The sequence below is a fragment of the Bactrocera latifrons genome, unplaced genomic scaffold (genome assembly GCF_001853355.1).
Source record: "Bactrocera latifrons isolate USDA-ARS-PBARC rearing strain unplaced genomic scaffold, ASM185335v1 scaffold_108, whole genome shotgun sequence".
Taxonomy (NCBI): domain Eukaryota; kingdom Metazoa; phylum Arthropoda; class Insecta; order Diptera; family Tephritidae; genus Bactrocera; species Bactrocera latifrons.
This window is the reverse complement of record NW_017534497.1, coordinates 178,582-200,439: the sequence shown is the minus strand read 5'-3', so window position 1 is coordinate 200,439 and position 21,858 is coordinate 178,582. Positions and strand designations below refer to the sequence as shown.

The 21,858-nt window shown below is 34.9% G+C and overlaps 1 protein-coding gene across 3 annotated transcripts in view; it reads right to left on the bottom strand.

Annotated features, from left to right (window-relative positions):
- LOC108971170 (discoidin domain-containing receptor 2) overlaps positions 1-21,858 on the bottom strand; it is a 439,012-nt gene that overhangs the window by 289,440 nt on the left and 127,714 nt on the right. For all 3 annotated transcript variants that reach the window (XM_018937053.1, XM_018937061.1, XM_018937070.1), the window contains exons 4-5: positions 5,764-5,995; positions 1,456-1,603 (exon numbers count right to left, since the gene is read on the bottom strand). In XM_018937053.1, the coding sequence (XP_018792598.1) occupies positions 1,456-1,603; positions 5,764-5,995 (380 nt within the window). The remainder of the gene's footprint in view (positions 1-1,455; positions 1,604-5,763; positions 5,996-21,858) is intronic.

The following is a 21,858-nucleotide window of genomic DNA, read 5'->3' as shown; positions in this document are numbered from 1 at the left end:
GAAAACGTACCCGACAATTGGGACCTTTGTGTGGTCTGCCCAATCTACAAAATAGGGACCGCACACTCTGTGACCCTAAGCCTTCTTTATAACGCACATATGGTCTTTTCGACCGTCAACAAATTGATTGGATCTTATCAGTGTGTCCTTAGACCGGGAAAATCTACAAACGACCAAATTTTCAGCATGCATTAATTCTTGAAAAAGATACATAAAAATACGATCAAAACACCACCTCTTCCTCGACTGTAATGATATTTTTGACAGCCCAATAACTAGCTGCCTTTTTGCAGCCGGCTGTGTAAGCTGACGTTGAGCAACACCAAGAGCTCCATCAAGATCGGGAGCCATTCAATACCAAGCGAAATTTCAAATGCCAAGGATACTCCCTACCTAACTAAATGTTGCAGTAAATAATACGATCTGTTGCGGAAGTACAGTCTTTTATAAGAGTATACGTCTTTTGGCGTACGTCGATGATACGGTTATCATTAGCCTCAACATCCGCGACGATTATTCTGCTTTCTCCGGAGTGCATAGAGACGTCAAAGGTGTGGGTCTGGTTGTTAACACTGACTGTCTCTTGTTATTAAATAAACAGTCATCGCATTCGCGACTTGGCTTGCAAGTCACTGTTCACAGTCATAAATCTGAAGTCGTAGATAATTTCGTCTAACTTGGAACATGGAACTTGGTATCAACACAAAGAACAATGTCAGTTTCGAAATCCAATGCAGAATCACTCTTGCCATTGCCAACAGGCCCTACTTTGGACTAAGTAGTCAATTGAAAAGTAAAGTCCTCTCCCTCATCATTCCCGTTCTGCCATGCGGTGCTGAGGCATGGATAATGACAACTTCTGATTAGTCAGCCTTAGGAGTATATAGTCCTCAGCGCAATGGCAACGGCGAGTACCACAGTCGATGCAACGGTGAGCTGTATGATATATTGAAGGTTTTCGATTCAGCACCCGCCAGTGGAATAGTTTTAAAATGTATATTGGTATGAAACTCATGCATTTCGTAAAGTTGTTCTATAAGTTTTAGATCTCTACGGTATGATTGGCGTGTCTACCGAAGTTTGGATTGCTGTTTTTGCTTAAAGAATGGTGAAAAAAGAAAAACACTTTCCTACAAAATTCACAGGCGAATTTCTTATAATATGATGATATAAAAATACGTTTTTCTTGATTTTGATGTGGCATTTTCAATTCCAACTTTACGCTATAGTAGTTTGGACTGAATAATTTGCTTGAAAATTGTATCTCTAAATTGGATAGCTTCTTAGGAAATAAAGGACAGGTACCAAATTTCGATCGGTACCTTGAAAGCGGAAGATCCTGTTCACTTATATACAAACATACGGACCTGGCAAACCTAATATACACTGATTAGTGCCTATATACATGTTATTCGATGGAATCGAAAAAAAAAAAAAATGTATAGTTTTACTCACCTTCCCATAGGCAACCGACCACTTCAGCGCGCAAGCAGACAGTACGATCATATTGGCTATATGGATAAATCCGCACCTTCGAGGCGAAAATGATCGGCTGCAAAATGTTTTCCACTTCACTATAAGTATTTATATTGCCTGTTAGTATCTGAAAGAGCAAAATTAAAAATGGGCATTATTATTATATTATATTATATTAGTATGGGACGTAACTGGTAGATAATTACAAAGATTCTGTGGAATATATATTTACTTATATATAAAAAGTTATTATATTAATAAACAACTATTTGTGCAAGAATGAATATATGAGTACTCAAAGTTTATTTGGACGTTAAAAATACATTCGAAATCTCGGCATTCTTTTTAGTCACTCTTTTACCTGTCTCTTGCACACCCGGCATATTTCGTAAAATAAAATATATTGCTAGGTGTAACATTCATAATTTTTGTGCCGTAACACCTACGCAATTTATGCTACACGCATGCAAAATTTTCACAAGCCACAGACCAAAGGCAGCGGACTGCAACAAGGTAAAGAGCGAAATATAATAATCCAAAAATAGTTGTTGCGGGCGTAACGAAATCTCACTAGCGCAAAGCGAAAAATTAAAGAAAGGCGTGCTCTAGGCTAGCACACAGCCCAGACGCAAGCTCGCGCCAACAACGAAGATACTTGCAGTTTTGGCATGTGATTTTTATCGCTTTGATTAATGTGTGAATATATGGGCGAGTGAACGGACGTTTGTCGAAGTTTCGAATTTCATGGCCTAAAGCTAAGACGATAATAAGAGGCGTGTAAGGTATAAGGTTAAAGTAAATATACACCTGGAAATAAATATTTCAATATGTGTTTAGGTATAAGTAGGAAAAGATGCAGGCAGTTTGTAAATTTTTTTTTTTTTTTGGCGTAAATTGTTGGAGGAGAAAAACATTTGTGGGAGACAATGAAATTGCAGACATTAACCAAGTGGCTATTGTATACCCATATATAGATATAACATAAGGTCTAAATATACTCGTATGGCGGGCGATTTTAGGTAGCGTATATATTTGTACAGCACTTACATATTTATTAACTTTTAGAGATATAATTTTAGCTCATAATTTGTCAAATAGAAAAATGTTTTACATATGTTTTATTGATTTCATAATTAACTAGAAGCTCGACCTTCTTAAGCGACATCGCTTTGCTCTATTGGCTCTTGAAAAGTTCCAAGAAGATCCGACGTTTTCGAGCCAAATTTTGTTCAGCGATGAGGCCTATTTCTGGCTCAATGGGTATATTAACAAGCAAAATTGCCACATTTGGGAAAAGAGCAACTTGAAGAGAGTTAAGAGCTGTTATCTCAGCCAGAATAAAACAATAGGTTTGTGTAGTTAGTGGACCATTGGAATCATCGATCCATATTTCTTCAACCGACTATATGATGCTGAAAATTAAAGCTCACGATTTTTGCGACATTTGTTTTCAACAAGACGGCCCCACTACCCACTCATTAAATTTGAAGTTTCAATGTGTTTTCTTCAAAAAGTCTTTGTGAAGCCATAAAATACAAGGTGCATTCCAAAGTAAACAGGACTTTTTGAATCTAGCACCCCCTGGTGGCGTCATCTATATTTCGACTGGTGCGTTAGAATTTTCTGTCTTAATGGATTGTCCAGTGAAAAATGTTCATGACATTTCATTGATTGGAAGTGAAGTTATTGCGTTTTAAGTGTCGGTGTGTTTGTGTTATCGGTGCGAAAATGAGCTTCGAACAAAGAGCCAACATTAAATTTTGTTTTACAATTGGTAAAACTTTTAGCGATACCTTTCAATTGATGAAACAAGTTTATGGCTTCTGAGACTATTTTGAATGAAGTAAATTGATTTTGCGTGAAAAACTATTTGTTCTGTTTTTTTTTTAAGTACCAACCTACCCAATACCTCATGTTTTATATTAGAGTCGCACTTGTATTACCACAATATATATAGTCTTTTGTGAAGCCATTAAATTTAATAAACCTAAAATCAGATCTTATGAGTCGATAAACCACCTAGAGGTCATTACAAACCTACACATTTTTTTCTAATCTTACCAGCTCAGCTGATTGTCTGAATGTACGTGTGAGCTCCCAAAGTGTTTAATGCCTGATCTCTCAAAGAGGAGAAATATTCCAGAAGATTGTGATGCTTCCAGAAGGCAGTTAATGCCTTCTTTGATCTCTGAAGGCATTGCTTGCCTTAGAAAGGCATTTCAACCTTCTGAACTATCGATTGTTTTCGATGTTAACCTTCCTATCTAGAATCAGGACAAAATATTTCTCCGTATCCACAGACAAAAGGCCTACAGAGGTTTCTCTTTCGCGGTAGTGATGCTCCCGATATTTTATATATTATAGTTCATAAAACCATCTCAGTTATTTGAAGTAATGGTGAGGACGGATGGATGCCAACTGAGTTAAGATGCTGAGATACCATTTCATCAACTCATATGCGGAAGTCAGGAAATTTTCCTTAACCATGAGGCTATAAATCATGCTGCGTAACTTGTAAACGGTCTTTCGAGACGTCCCAAAAGAGAGAGGTTGAACAGTATAAAGTACTTGGCTGAAGCATGAAAGCTTTTACCCGTTTTCGGCATGAACGTAACTGAGGCCCGTTCTTGGTTTTAATTTGGTTTTTGGTCTGTTGTGTTTGTTAGAGAGATAAAGAAAAAAAATCAAAATATTCCATATATTAGACCTTTTCTTAAAGTTCAAAGTTTGGCTACTTTTGATCATGATGGAAGTGAGTGAGAAAGGAAAACATAGTATTTGTATATTTTCCTTCCTTTCTAAATCAAGAGTAACTATGGACCATAAGCTCCAGTTCAGTCTTTATAAAATGGTGAAAGGTGCTATTAGCTTTGTTAAACGATGTTCTAGGGATTCGTATGTTAAAACTCGTTTCATAACTAGGGTTAGGCATATATTTGAATATAGGTGTGTTCTACGGAACCATCTTATTTATTTATTTATTTATTTATTAAAGGAAATACAATTATGAATAATTATACTACCTATGAAATATAAAAGCCGTACGGAACCATAGTTACCTAATTCACTCTGACAAGTTAAAGTCCGTTCAAAATCCGTTTTAATTTTTTGGATTAGATCATTTTCAATTGAATTCTCGATTAAGTCATTCTAAATACACAAGTTGTTTAAAAGTTCTTAATCTGCCTATAATTACTAGTCGTAGAGCAATACTTTGTATAATATTTTTAGTGAAATTCCTGAATGGATCAGAATGTAGTAAATGAAGAGAAGAGATTCTCTCGGAGTCTCGGAAGGGACTTTACTTTTCAATTGAACGAGCAATTCTGCGTTGCATTTAAAGGTTGATATTTTTGTTGGTGTTATGAATAGTTGCAAGATAGATGAAATTATCCACAGCTTCAAAGTTATGACTGTCAATAGCGATGTGCGGGCCAAGTAGCGACTGCGATGGCTGTTTGTTTGATAGCGGGAGATGTTTCGTCTTGAGCTCGTTCACAACCAGATCCATATACTTCGCTTCCTTATCTGGTCTGCAAGGAGCAGAAATATTATGCAAATTACTGAAGAAGTAACACCATATAGAGGCCCCATATCTGAAACCTCGCTTGATATCGAACGGCTCGGAGAGGCTTACGCAGTGTTATTAGATTTGCGGGGATGCCACGTTCAGACATAGCGGCTTAGAGACAGTTGCTTTTCTTACTCTCGAAGTCGGGTTTAAAATTTGCGAAGAGGTGGTGAATATAGATTCTTCTCACGGGCCTTTTCCTAGGTTTAGCGCATGATAACAGATTAGGTGGGAGTAAGGTAATCGTTGAGTTATTATTAATACACGAAAAATTGCGCACTTTGGTTTATTTTTCGTTTCGTAGCAAATGCTTCCAGTAGGTGGTCAAGAGATGAATGGGAATTATTCCGAAAATTTTTAGTGTTGAGAAAAATAAAAATTTTTCGAGCCACGTAATTCTATAGATTTTTGTTTCGAAGTTATTTAATGATGTTGATAGGTTCTAGCACATCGATATTTGGAACAAAATAGATAGTGTCTTTTAAAGTGAGTACAGCACTGGTGAACACTATAAGTAAAATAACTATTCACATATTTTTTAATAGACTTTTTCAAAATAAAAAAAAATTTAACAGCAGTTTTTTTATCTCATAATATTTGCGAAAAACTGGCTTTACAGAACATCGGCATAGACATTTTTGAAAATTCTGAAATTTTGCCAGTCTTTTTACAGATTTCATAGTCTCTTTCTGGACGTATTCATAATTCTTACTCACCTCTTTGCCTTGTATCGTTTTCCAGCGCAACCACTTCTCAAAGCCTGGCCGCCAATATTCGAGTACATACGCTTCGGTATATTCCTGACCTTGCCCTTTGCCAAAGCGACCCTGCGTACGTACCGCTGTGATGACATGCACTAGCAATAAGTCGATTTGCAGATACTCCTTGAGACCACGCGAGACCATATGCTTCGGGCACCAAGCGCCGCCATTATTATCCACCTTTAGTCTGCAAGCAAAAGCAAAAACAGCAGCGATTAATTTTAAAGCGAAAGTGAGTGAAAGCAAAATGAAACTTTAATATGCATGATTACAAAAAAGTAAAAAAGGAGAAAAAGCGATTTGTACGCATATCCTGCTTATGCATTCGAGTGATTAAAAAGTAGATTTAAAGCATATGCAAGTTTAATTAAAAACACTTTATGCTTCAGCGGAGCCGACGTGGCGCACACCTGCAATTATGTAATTTATGCGCTACTGCAATTAATCTATTTTTTATGCATTCATTATTAAGGTAATTCATTTATAATTGATACCCGACTATAATTACTATTAATTTTAATAATAAAAATAAATATTTTTATTTTGTGGCGCTTTTTTTTTGCGCGCTTTCTTTCACTGCCTGCCGATCCTGCCGATTGAGGTTTGCACAAATAGCTTATCGATTGCCGTTGCTGTAATTAATACTTTTATGCATTCGCTTTTCACCTTTTCGAGTTGAAAAACAGGGTGTATTAAAATGGTGTGTATAAAAAATTGTGTGCGCGAATCCAAACAACTAATTGCAAAAAGCATTTAATTTAAGCGGTCATTAAAGTGCGATTATCGACGTTGATAATTTAGCTTTTGTGGCGCTTGTGCAGTGGCAGGCTGTGCGGCAACAACAATAATCGCTACCAAATTAACAAAACCAACAAACGGCTATTTGGCGCGTATTGTGCGTGTTAACGGTAATTACTGGCATTACATATGCATTAATTAATGAACGTACTTGTTGGCATACATTCTATATATACATATGTGTGCGCTTATTGTTTATTTGTGTTGATAAGTAAGCCGCGTTTCGAGAGATAAAACTTTTTTCGTGGAAATTATTTCACATGTTCGAAAAACATTTTGGATTTCATGCATAGTAGTTAGATTGAAGGCGAAATGATATCCTTCAAGTAAGAAAACGAAAGCCGTGACTAATATTGGGTATTTTCGCTAGTTGGCGCTGAGAGCGCGTAGTTCTAGTTTTATTATATACTAGACTAGTGTCACAGCAACTGAACTGGTTTACATAGGAGCATTTTCTTTCAGAAACCGGACAAAAGTGAGAATTACGAACTGCAGCGATGCTAGTCAAAATTGATTTTTTTAGTACCTAAGTAACCATACTCTATAAACCGGTTATATGATCGTTCAGTAAGTACGTCCTTATTTTTTGCCTAACTATAGGGCATCTATTTATCATACAAACTTACATTTTTTTTCGCATATATCCACTGCTTTAAGAAAATCACGTTGAGCTGGTTATTCACTTGCATATAAAATGTACTGCTTTTATTTATTGCTTGGTTTTTTCTTTCAGCTTCAAAATCAAAAGAAATGTCTTGAAAAACATTATGTATGCTGTTTAAGGGGTTAGGGGGAGAATTCTCAGTATTTTTTTTTTTTTGTGCTATTAAATCGTGTTATTTTACAAAAGTGGTAATACGGCATTATTATAAAAAGTTTTGACTTGAAGACACGAAAATGAAAAAAACAAAAAAAAAAAAATATTAATTTCCAAAGTTATATTTGTTTGTGTTGACCTAGTTCCAAAAACAGGCGGTGACAACTATAAGTCCTTGGAGATTCATCTAAAATCAAAAAAAAAAAAAAAAAAAAAAAAAAAAAAAAAAAAAAAAAAAAAAAAAAAAAAAAAAAAAAAAAAAAAAAAAAAAAAAAAATAGTTGCGTGACAACCATAGGGACAAAAAAATTTAGTTTTATAATTAGATAATCCTGGGCCTGATCGAAGGATTTTTTTCTTCAAAAATTAACAAAACGGCGGCCTCAAGAAATTTGTTTCTAAGTTTTTGGGAGAGAATCAACAGTTAGTTGGTCTAAAAAAACGAAATTTTTGAGAAAACTAAAAACCTTTCGATTAGGTCCAAGTTTTTTATGTATTCTATAAGCTGTACATAATTTTTCATTAAAATCCACTGAGCGATTTTCGAGTTACAGTTATCACCAGTTCAAAAAACACAGTTTTAAGAAAAACGCTTTTAAAGAGTACCCAAAATGAATTTCAAACTTGAAATAAATCATAAATTAAAGCATTTCAAATCGGATTTAAGAAAGAAATTATACTAACAAAAGATTTATAAAAAAATATGAGGAATGGCTTAATGCTTCAATATTAGTACATAACTGGACGCCGAGTACTAAACCTAGAGTTGTTTGATCGTGTTAGTCTTCGGAAAACTAAAGACCTTCGGGAGCAGATACCTGTCCAGGAGCTTACTTATGCAGCTAGCGTTAGTTAAACGATGTCAGGTGATGCTGCTGCATCTAAACTCATAATAGTCTTTTATATTGAGGGAGTTCTTCAAAATTGGTAGACAAATTAGAAAAGCTTGAACTTATTTCAAAATGGTGTTGCGATGGTTCACATCAAGTTGTATATCAACAAATATTGTCGCTCGACAGCTCTCCTGACGATGACGACTCCAATATATTTCTGAATTCATTTTATTTTAATATCATTTTATTTTAATACGTCGCATTATTATATTAAATAATGTATTTTATTCAATTTCATTGATAAAATCACTTTAAATAATTTTGTCCGGTTTTTGAGAATACCAAATTAACGAAAAAACTTTAAACGTGCTTCTCTCTTTTTTCGATGCAGTTGCCACATTACCTTAAACTCAACTTATTTATTTGCAACATGTCGTGAATGTTTTAAAAAAATTCGAAAAAGTTAAGAAATTTGTGAAAAAATTTTTATTTATTTTTTGTTAGAAAAAATTTCTTTTTTTAATTTTGCAGCTCCTTGAAATAGTGATATTCACACCATTTGTACTAATCAATAATCATACTTTGTTTTATTTTTCACATAACTAGAAGGGTAGAAATCATGGCGACAAAGACATCGCCTTTCTATCTGAGATATAATATACCAAATGCTTTTATTTTATCAATTCCCAATAAACGCAGAAAATTCGGGCCTCTAGACTAGAATGCCTCTTTAACTTCTCAAAAAATTTAGATTTTTTTGAGAAGGTGAAGCTCCTATTGCATGTAACTAGACTATTTCTAGCTCTTAAAGGTCTAGCGAAAATAAATACATTACTTTTGTTTTAAATGAAGGGTTTTTTTTGTATAAAATTAGTGAGGCGAATTAGGTCAAATCTGCACCGCTTTGTTCAATAATTCTTTGTTATTTTTAAAACTGTTTTATAATGCCACTCTGCAAGAAACTTTTGCCCCAATAGACGAAAAACTGGGTCACTGGTCGTTAACGAGCACAATTCCACTAGTAAAATTATTTGCGATATTTAAGTTAACACTTGGCGCCAGGTGCCAATTATACATTGAATGCTTAAGAACTGCACAAACAAGCGATTTGCATAGCCTGGCATTGTCGTGATGAAAGATAATTCTTTTCACGAGGCTTACCATTTCGATAGACTTTTTATGGATTTATGTTGCTAATATGTGTGATATACTGCGAGAACTTGGGTCAATACATATATCGCAGGTTACATCATACTGGCAATAATCATATTATATATACACGATATAAAGACATTCGGAAGTTGCAGATAACAAAATTTTATAACTTTTCGTAATATCTCTTTGGTAAAAAGTGAGCCACAGGCACTGTACTTAAAATGAAATCAACTCTGTAAATTAAGAAACCTTTAGATCACTTTTAAGTTTGCTTCCAAAAGTTGCAAGATTTTACTGTCAACAAGTGTGGTATATTGTGAAAATCTATAAATTTCATTGATTTCGTATTTTGCATGCTATATTTTGTTGATAAATTGAATTTATAACGATTGGTATTGCTTTCCACACGTCAAACAGTTCGTATAAGCATTTTATTGATTACTTGGATATTCCAAAATATCTTTTTAAAAAGATTTTAAAAAATTTAAATTATTTTCGATAGCTATACCATTTTAGTTTCGTTTCAACTTGACCTTGACCTTGAACATATTTTTTCAGACTATTTTTTTTCGATGCTGCCATTGCTTTGCTTTACCCAATCGATTCGCTTATAATATGGCGGGAATTTTTTGTAAAATAAAGTAACAATCAATTCTATTTAATTGATCTGATCTATTTTGCAAAATTTATAAGAAATTCAAGAATGTAAAAAAATCTTCAAAATGTCGACCATTATTTTAGAGCAGACGCATTTTATAAAAATATTTTCTTTGTGTCGGCTTTGTCCGTCATTGCTTCATTTTTCGAAGGACCACAGTAGTAGAGAACGAACTTTTTTCGCCTTCTATTTCAAGAACGCATACCTTTAAAGAAGTTGTTTTTTTTTTGTTTGAAATTTATTTAAATTTATTTTGAAATATTGAAATATGAATAAATATGTGATAACGAGTAATACCAAGAATTACAAAAAAAATTTAAAAAAATGGGAGGAACTACTCGAGGAACTTTTGATGATTTGGAAATAAAATAGTAATGAAGAAACTCGGTGTTCGATCACAGCCACCTGACTTAACCACTGTCAAAATGGATCACATCGTAAGCCAACTCTTCCACATACACGTAAAAAAGGCAACTGATCCAGAACAAACTTAAAGACTTACACAAAACTCTCAGTGCACCCTCGAAGAACTGCAACTAGCCATTGGTAAGCTTAAGAACAACAAATCACCCGGCCCGGATGACCTGAAAATAATAGCTGCAAAGCGACCGGCAGTATTATTGTATATGTACAACCCTCAGGCTCAAAGCCGGAATATTCATATTCATATTCATTATGCATGCTTGACACATCGGGAAAACACTATGAAAGGCTACTTAAGCCCAGCCATGAAGCGGTTATCAACGAAGCTAGAGGACTCTTCCCTAGACTGCATGGCTTTAGACCCGTCAGATCAGCTCTAAGAGTTATTAACTGCATCATTAAAAGTATAGAAGCCGCACAGCATATATATTGCTGGCGACTTTAGATGTTCGAAACGCCTTCAACAGCGCAAGATAGGTGGATATGATCGATGCGCTCGAAAATAAATTTTAAATTTTCCAACTATCTCGGAGATATGGTGCGGGGCTACCTTAAGGATCCATTTAAGGCCCAGACTTGTGAAACGTGGGCTACGATGGTATACTAAAACTCGAAATGCCAGACCAAGCCTACTTAATTGGGTACGTGGATGACGTTGTAGCAGCAATTACAGCACGAGGCACAGAAGAAGCGCAAAGAAGTTTTAATGCTAACAAATTAATGTAATGCTACTAAATAAGAGCATACCCCTCAAAATAAGCGTGCAAATGAGCTGGAACCTAGACTAACCATCTGGGTACAAATTCAGTACGCCGTAGGAAAGGCAACGAAAATCACCTCCAAATGGTCAACATAGCCACCACAGCCAAGGAAAGGGAAAGCACATAATGTCGACGACAATCAGCGTTCTATTATACGGAGCTGAGATCTGGGCAGATGATACTTAGAGGAGGGTTTTTAGTGACCTGCAAGTGGCACATACCGTTGCTGTGATGATAACACTGCTGATGTGAAAGGCATTTTCCACCCCCTCAACCTCAACACAAAAAAAAAATAAAAATAAAAATAAAAATAAAAAATGTATTAATTTGAGATCGGAGGTTTTTGTTGAACATATGTATATGACTGAAAGTTATTTAAATTTTTTTTTTGTGAATTCCAATGCTTAGGAAAACTAGTGTCAGTCTTGCATTTGACAATCTCCACTCAGTTAAAAATAATACTTTCAAATTAATCAGTATAAAATACTTAAACTAAAAAACTGATATGAATTTCATCCATCAAAATCTTGTCAAAGATACTTTAAAGTTCAACGCTTAAATTCTTTTACTCAAGTACGAAATTTTATAGACATTATTATATATGTACATATAAGTACATATGTGGAACGTGCATGTCTGTCCATACACTAGTTTGCTTATTTAGCATTTTGCTTACCATGTCAACGCATTTTTCACAATTTCCCAGCAAACTCACATGAAGAATTTTCACATTTTTATTTAAGTTTCTGCACTCTCCTTTTTAGTTACACATGCACATACAGGCCGGCTGGCCAGGACTTTTACGCCCCCAGGCGACCCATACAACATTTATAATAAAAAAAAACGGAAAAAGTTGAAGAGAGAAAGCAGTTGAAGTCACATATGGAGCTGTCAAATGGCCGCCATGACATATGAGTTCGAAAGCGCTTGCACATGTGTGTGTATGGGTGTGCAAACAATCATTTGTCCGCATATAGGTTGTGTGTATGCAAATGGAAATAGAAATAGCAGAAGATAGGAATTTGGTACAAATGTGTGTCTCATTGGATTTATGACAGCAAAAATTGATATTAATGCTCGGCGACAGGCGAAGGACACAAATAGGCAGTTGCCAGTGTGCGGAGATATACATATGTATATACAAATGTACAAAAATGTATCTCWCATATAAAAAAAAAAATATATATATATATTGTATATATATAATATCTACAATCGTATAAGTACATACAAAAGTATGTTGGGAGATATGTCCTCCCATGCAGCTGCCATCGTAGGCGTCTAACACTATGCTCCGTTGCCCTTAGCTGCCAGCTTATTTTACACTGGCAGATTTTTGCTCTAAAGGCATATATTTCTATCCAGACATGTATGTATTCATACACTTGGTACATTTATACATGCATATTCGCATTTACGGTAGATATTTTTTCACTTTTTCACTTGTTTCCTTATAAATTTTCAATCTCTCTCATTCAACCTCTGACCATGTTGGCTGGCATTGGTTTCACCAAAATTTTGTTATGTTAGTTGTGGTTTTATTTGCATACGCAGTCATTCGAGGCGACAAATTCGGCATTTGAAAAAACTTAAATTAAAGCAAAGAAATGCATTCAAAAATTAAAAAGACAAAATAAACGTTAAATTCCAACATGAAATTTTCCATACAAGAGCTTGATTTTGATAAGCCGGCTTCTATATTTTATGATGGCCCGATAAGGACGGTTCCCAGTGAAGAAAAGAAAGCGTGGAAACTTTCTGATTGATATCTCAAAAACTTAGAAACTAATCTGGGTATATTCAGCCAGACAGGCAGACAAAGAGACCGTCGAATATGGCGAAAGCCATATATACCCACCTATACATACATACTTTCTGGGGTCACAGTTTCCTTCCTTTAAAGTATTCCAGACTTCGTGGCAAACTTAATACTCAATGTGCTAGGTATAAATATACTAGAAAAAGAAACGCAATAATAATGTCTGAGTGGCTGAAGAGCCTCTGGCAGATAATGTTATGTTGATAATATTACATTATATTGACATTAGGGGTACTCTTAAAGACACTTAAAATAAAATTTTAATATTACCATTTTTTTAAAGCATATTTAGTTTAGATAGTATTTAATTAAATAAAACTAAAATTTAAAGTTTTACTATACAGCGAAGAATATTGATAAATATTTTATTATATATTGTGACAAAAAAGCAAAAGGATATGGTAATTTAATTTGCCATGCCAAATGATATTTAAAAGAAGTAAGGAAGGGCTAAGTTCGGGTGTCACCGAACATTTGATACTCTCGCATGATAAAGTGATAATCGAGATTTCAGGCGTGGTTGTGAACCGATTTCACCCATATTTCGTACATGTCATCAGGGTGTTAAGAAAATATTATATAATCCGAATTTCATTGAAATCGGTCGAGTACTTCCTGAGATATGGTTTTTGGTCCATAAGTGGGCGACGCCACGCCCATTTTCAATTTAAAAAAAAAAACCCTGGATGCAGCCATAGACCTGTCTCTTATACACATCTAGATGTGTATAAGAGACAGACCTGGATGCAGCTACCTTCTGACATTTCTTCCGTAAAATTTAGTGTTTCTGACGTTTTATGTTAGTCGGTTAACGCACTTTTTGTGATTTTCAACATAACCTTTGTATGGRAGGTGGGCGTGGTTATTATCCGACTTCTTCCATTTTTGAACTGTATATGGAAATGCCTAAAAGAAACGACTCTATACAGTTTGGTTGACATAGCTATAGTATTTTTCGAGATATGTACAAAAAAGTTAGTACGGGCCGGGGCACGCCCACTTTCCCAAAAAAATTACGTCCAAATATGTCCCTCCCTAGTGCAATCCTTTGTGCCAAATTTCATTTTAATATCTTTATTTACGTCTTAGTTATGACATTTTATAGGCCCATCTTCGAACTTAACCTTCTTATGGAGCCAAGAAATACGTGTACCAAGTTTCATCATGATATCTCAATTTTTACTCAAGTTACAGCTTGCACGGACGGACGGACAGACAGACATCCGGATTTCAACACTACTCGTCACTCTGATCACTTTGGTATATATAACCCTATATCTGAATCTTTTAGTTTTAGGACTTACAAACAACCGTTATGTGAACAAAACTATAATACTCTCTTTGGCAACTTTGTTGCGAGAGTATAAAAATGTAGTTTGCTAAGTTGTTGGGACGATGCTGAACCACCATGACTGAGTAGGATCTGTCAACCTGTTTGTTCATAGCAGCTGCTTAAGTCGGTGCACCTCAGTAGTGGATTGCTATTTTGACCATAAATAACGATATCGAACAAAGACTTTGTTTAAAATTTTGTGTTTCTAACCAAATTACATATGCGGAATCGTTTCGAATGTTGGAAAAGACTTACGATAATTCAGTTTTATCAAAACCACAAAGCCTTTAAAGATGTTCGAGACATCGTCGAAGACATGCCTCGTATATGGTGCTGGAAAATCGTCAGAGAAGTGTTAGAGAGATGGCAAGAGCGCTCGACATCTTTGGTAAGTTCATTAGAGTGATTTTAAAGATTATTTCGGTTATGATACGCCTTTTTGCTAGACTCATCTCGATAAAGCCGAACTTTATCGAAAAGAGTACCGTAAACAGGTCTTTTGATCGCGCGAAGCACTACAACATGAAACGTGGTTTTATCAGTTTGACATGCAAAAAAGTCAACAACAAACGAGCCGAAACAAAAACGTCATTGGTTTTTTTTTTTGATAGTCGTAGTTTGCTGCATCATTTGTTCCAGAGGGACAGGCGGTCAATAAGGAGTTATATTTGACCATATTGAGGCTTTTCGGTTAGAACATCTGTTGAATACTGCCGGAATTGTGGAAGAACAATTGACGAATTTTACAAGATTATAATGCAACATCGATCAATCACCGTATTAAGTGTGGGGCTTATTCTTGTTCTTGTGTTCTTTTCTTGCGATTTATGTGTGTGCAAAACTACTGAAATTCATGTATATACAGTAAGTCTGAAATTCAAAAAGGACCATCAAGAAAATAGCCGAAACTATATTACTTTGATTCCATGAGAGGAAGAGTAGACAAGTGGGTTTATGATTGGCAATATTCAGCGGTAGATCAATGGAACAATGAATCTTTTTCGCAGGCCGAATTTGTTGTCAAAGCTGAAGACACCAAGAAAATTGCTGCTCTAATCCGCAAGTTCATTTACTTTCTAATGAATAGTCAAGCGGCAATAAGGTGTACAGGGCCAACACTATGTCTCACTGAGTTAGGTTATGCAAGACATATAATGTGGCAATGTAGTTGAAAACTCGGTCAAAATCATCAATTTATTCAGTCGGAAAGGGATAGGAGGAAAGGAAAAGGGGAACGACATATGTTGCTCGGATGTAGCCATGAAAGCAATTTGCCTAAGTTTCCGGTGACCATTTAGCTCCATAAAGAGAATGGACTCTAGAGGAATCGCTTGAAGCAATACCTCAGGTTTTGGAGCACAAGAAACACAGGGCATATCATAAAAATAATATTATGGATAGTGCTTATGGTGGACATAACAAAAATATTCTAATTTTAGAGCGGTCATTACCAGCCATCTATCTCTAAGATCTGAACTTACTTTATAGTGGATGCAGGAACATTAGTTTTGTAAATATCCAACCTTCCGCCGGTGGAGATGAGATATGGAACTTAAAAATCATTGTTTTGTAAGATAGCTTAAGATTTAAAGTAAGCTTTGATCAGCACAAAATTGTGTTGGTGTCCCTTTATACAACTATGGGAATAACGACAGTGTTGCCGTTTGTGTTGTGATTCTTTCTCTCACCCGATTTCTGTCTATTTCTCTAACAGATGTTATGTGATCCCAAGTTGAAATATAATCTATACGAGATTCTGGAACAGTTAGTATCAACAGAAATCAAGTATTTTTAAGAAACTTGCCTATATTCTGAGAAGGGAATTTTTTTGGCCCTTTAGAAAGAACGTCCCTGCTAACTACTTCACACACATAAAAATAAATAAGTATCAACATGAAAACATATACTTACACTCCTCCGCTTGCCATACACATACACACCCACACACATATGTATGCGTGCGTAAGCAAATGCTTGTGTACAAAACTGAGCGCGTTAGCATGTAGGTCATGGTATCGGCGTGGCGCTTGGCGAGGCGTGAAAATTTACATAAAAAAAGAATTCAAAAAATAGAAAAAAAAACGAATAATTTACACTTACAGCAACATACAATTACATAAAAACACAGACATACAAACAGACACGTAAAAATGTGTTAGAAGCAAAAAAGGGACATATGTGCAGTCGCATTGTTGGCAATTCTTGCGTTCGTTCATACATTCTTATTAGTCCAACAAAAGTGCAATTCAGCACTAGAGGACTTGACTTAATGACGCAGAGGTATAAGTATATGTTGCACATATTTCTATTAAAATAATTGGTTTGAGTTGAAAAATGAAAAGAAGAAACGCAAATAAATATAATTACCATATTAGCTGTAGATAAGTAATTATATGCTAGTTGGGAATATTTACGGTATATTTGTGGTTACTACAACTTGCTATATTGATCGCTGCTTTTGTAAATACCTCATAAGATGTACAATCGAGACGCTTATTTCAATATAAATAATGCTTGTAAGAAAGTTCTATACGCTCCCGTTTATAATGTTTCAAGTCATGGTCAAGATTATCATTATTTTGATGAATCGAATCCTTGAGTGAACGTTTGGAGCAGATTTTCGCACCTTATATCTCTTGAAGTAAGGCAGAAAAGGCTGTTACCATGAATAAGAACATGATCTTAACTGATTATTTCTTAAAATTTGATGAAATGGACGCGGACGATATCTATTTCCAGAAAGACAGTGCGTCGCCTCATGTTTCAAGTCTAAAAATGGACACAAAGCATACAATTATCTTCATAATAAAATAATCGAACCCACTGATCATATTGAGTGTTTTATTTCATTTTAACATCACGTCGTCTGATCGTGGGTTCATAAAAATATATTCTTAGTATTGATAACGGTCGCGCAATTTCAACGTTTTATTTTCATTGATAAATCTAACTAATTTTTATTTTCCTACAATATATAAAAATTGTGTTACATTTTCGCTCACATTTTTAGAACAGAACAATAATAACATAGTTTTTACTCCCTTCATTTTCACACCTCAAATCGCTCATAAATTACATTGGTTTATACTTAGTCATGATGTGACTGTGACATTTGAACTTGATTCTTGCTAATTTTGAGTTGCTAAAACTGAAAATGTAGCAGACATTTCGTAAAAATTAGGATTTGTTGCTTTGCAGTCAACTTGTGTAGGGATCAAATCCCAACCTTTTACTTAACATTAAAAATAGCTGATGGATGATAGAAAATTTTTGAACTCAAATTCGCCATCAGGACACTTTTCTGTCAGTATTTCAGTCGCGAATATTCCTTTCAGATTTGTTGAGGAGTGCTATTTTTTCCTTAATATCTAATTCTCCATCTTTCGTTTCCGATGGGTTTTATCAGGTTATGGTTTGGCAGTTTTCGGATTTTGGGTTTGTGAATTATATCATTTTAAGTGAAGCAGCTTTTATTATTGTGAAAAAGTGTATCACAATAAATATTCCATGTTGATAAAGTAATGCTCTTTGATAGAAGAAATAAATACAACTGAAGCAAGACTTGATTTCATGACGAATTTCCGGATACTGTTCAAGGCAAATCTATCTTCAAGGTTTGTTATGTTCAATACGGACGTGCTGAAAGGAGCCACAAAATATTTTTGAATGTATGTAAAGTGAAGTTGTTCAAGATAGCAGGCATTCTAAAGATATCAAATGAACGTGGATATCATAGCATTCACGAATATTTGAGCATGCGAAAGCTCTGTGCAAAGTAAGTGCTGCGCGAACATACTTTCGACCAAAAACTACGACGAGTTGATGGTTGTGAGCAGTGTTTGGAAATGTGCAAACATATAAATCCAAGTTTTTACGCCGATATGTAACAATGTATGAAACGTGAACATTTCATACTTTGCAACTATCAGGAATCAAAGCAAAGGAAATTCCTTCCTAGAGTTCCAAAGTAATGAGGATGTAAAAAAAGCAAAAACAGAAAAAATGTTTTTTTCGGAAAAAAAAATATTAAAAACATTATCAACGTCTAATTTTCACACCGGCTCCCATAAAGTTTTCTCATACCATCGCGGCGGAAAATTTTTATATCTCTGACGCATTCAGCTACTGATTTATTCTTATAGGATTTGTATTCAGCAAATTTGATTATTGTAGCTAAGCGGTTTAGGAGATACGTGCATTGAACTCTGAATTAGGTGCTTAGTTATGGTAATTTTCAAACTTTTCGGCTTGCACCACTCGCGCGAAAATGTTTATCCGGATTCTCCAGGTGCTCGGAGATAACTGACCAGCCGCTCGTTCGTTAGCTAGGAACGCCTTCTATCGAATCCAGTCGGCGCGCGCACGCTCTGAAATACAGTCGCGGCTGAAGAAAATCAGTCCAATTACTTTCCGGTCAAACCCTATATTCCAAGAATTTGAAAACAAAGATATAGGTATCTTATAGGTACTTAGCTTTCACTTTTTTTCAATATTTTACGGATATATTTTTACACTATTAGTCCCTAAATATACATCTTGTAATTATCCTTCAAAACAAGGTCTCATTTCCACACAGTTTCGTAGTTTTTTAACAGAATACCATACAATCGGAGAAATAAAAAAAAATAGCACACCTATTTATAACTAAAAACCTTGCCCAAAATGAGGGGCGAAAAAGAAAACTGAGACTGCCAAATCGCAGCTCGTTTGTTGCCACTACTATTACACGTGTTTTTCACTACTGTTGCTTGCATACATTTAGGAGCACTGCCATTAAAATGCTGCCACTTTACTAGGAAACTGCAAGGCATTAGCATGCCAGCTACTGTGTCCATGATAGTGGTGATAATGATGTGTATATATATTTTTATGCATCTACACACTGACAATGTGTGTATGTATGTATATGCAAGTACTGCTGCGCCCTAAAATTAGCTTCGTTTTCCAGTGATGCATATGCAATTGCAAATAATAAGCACAGTAGAGAGTAAAAAGATAGCAAGGTGGCTACAAAACTTTCTCGCTGGTGTCGCCGTGTGTGCGATGTTATTGTTGCTGGTGTTGTAGGTGAATGTGGTGAAGTAAAGCAAATTAGAGGGACTGTGCTACTTCTGAGCTATAACTATTGCGGGAGAAATGAGAGAAGAGTAAAAAGGATGGAAGAGCTCAAAACAGATATAGCAAAGCTCAAATGATGGCAACACTAAGCATCTTTGGGTAGATTTGTGCGTGAAGATTTTGCCAGGTTGCACATCCCTCAAAATTAAATTAATTTAGAGAAACTTTGCAGAGACGCTCTTTGAGAGGATCGAAATGAATAGAGTGATAGACAGCCAGTGGCAAAAGTAAAGCTTCAGAGTTTGAAGTTAAAGTTAAAGTTAAAGTTAAAGTTAAAGTTAAAGTTAAAGTTAAAGTTAAAGTTAAAGTTAAAGTTAAAGTTAAAGTTAAAGTTAAATTAAAGTTAAAGTTGATAATGATAATGATAATGATAATGACAATGGTAACAATAATGATAATGATAATTATAATGATAATGATAATGACAATGCTAATGATAATGATAATTATAATGATAATGATAATGATAATGATAATAACAATGATAATGATAGTGATAATTATAATGATAATGATAATGATAATGATAATTATAATGATAATGACAATGATAATGATAATGATAATGATAATAACAATGATAATGATAGTGATAATTATAATGATAATGATAATGATAATGATAATGATAATGACAATGGTAATAATAATGATAATGATAATTATAATGATAATGATAATGATAATGATAATGACAATGATAATGATAATGACAATGGTAATGATAATGATAGCGATAGAAATCGAGACAAAGATAGCACTCGAGAGAAACAACTGGAAATTGATAGAGGAGAGACGGAGCTATGCTGGAGTTAATGACTACGATTGCAATGAAAAACAAATAATTTAAATAATAATGTCATTAAATAATTTAATAAAATATGAAATTCGACTAGAAACTCAAAAGTAACTTGCCTACTAATCTATTTCTCCACCAAAAAATTGCATGCTATCTACGCGCCAACTTAAAAAATCTTAAAGCGGTGGAAATGGTAAAGCAAATATTAAAGCTTTTGCTTTTACTGCATATTTTTTGGCGTACTAACGACGTAAAATTGTGCCAGTGCTTTGTAATAGGAGCATAAAAGTATAGATATGGCCAAGTGGCATACATACAGCACATATTCCTACACAAACACGTTATAATTTTTTCTGAGGCACACTTTCAGGCGTTTCGCAAGTATTAATGGGTTGCATACACCCTAGTAGGGGACCAGCTATAGTTCTGCGGTAGCTCTCATATCTGAACAGCAATGTATTTTTATTGCAACGAGCTCGTGAAAGTAAAAACAGCTGGCGCTCGTTAGGTATATAAATATTCGCAAATAAAATATTTTTTAATGATATTGCATAGCTTTAGGGTGCCAGTAGTTAATATTTTTATACTTTTACGTCTTGAATAAATGTGCATTTTTAGAACTAACTGCATGCAGTAGCATAAAAAGCGTTAAATAATGGCGAATTTCGCGGAAAACAGCAGCAGCTGCGTTGTCTTACGGCATTGCGCCTAAAACTATGCATAATTGGAGAAGGAATCGCATGTGCACATGCATTATTCCGCCATTACCCCTTATAATGCATATTTAATGATTTCTAAATAAAATTAACATACTACTATTTGCATGTATAAGTTATTTTTATAATATATTTCTTGCTTATTTTCGCTCGCTCCTCCTCCAGCGCTTTCTTTCAAGCCACCTGAGGCGGTAGCAGCCTTTTCATGCTCGCAGCACATTTGTAGGCTTTAACAGCTGGCATAAATTATTACTAAATGTGACTGCAACAGCCTTCAAGTATGTTGACCCTTATATTTGTTGGATTTTTTACTGCGCCTAAAGTTGTATGTGCGTGTGTATTGGTAGTGTACGCGTAGTTTTATCCTGAAGTTATGCTGCCTTATGTGCTTGTGTGTGTGTTGTTGTGCCGCCGTTGTGTGGTAAGAGGCGAACTATTTATTTGCGAAACGCGGAAGTGTGTCAGCACAAAGATTACCGCTACACGGAATGCTATGCCGCAAAGTAGGCTGCGTGAAAATGAGAGTATAGCGAGTGGCATTTTGTAAAAGAAAAACATGAGTTTGCAAAAACAAAAGAAAAAACCGTATTTAATTAGAAAAAGTTATTTGCTTACATGCGGTGAAATTTTGCATGCAAGCAATAAATTTGTCAAAAGAATTGGGGAAACATAAAAAGTCGAACTATATGCTTTCGTGTTCTTAAATCGCTGTATAATTGCCAGAGTGTTCGTAGTACGAGTATACGTAGAGCATGGCTCAGGTGGAATAAGTATGTTGAAATACTTTCACTCAAATTCAACGAAATGTAGTGAATTTAAAT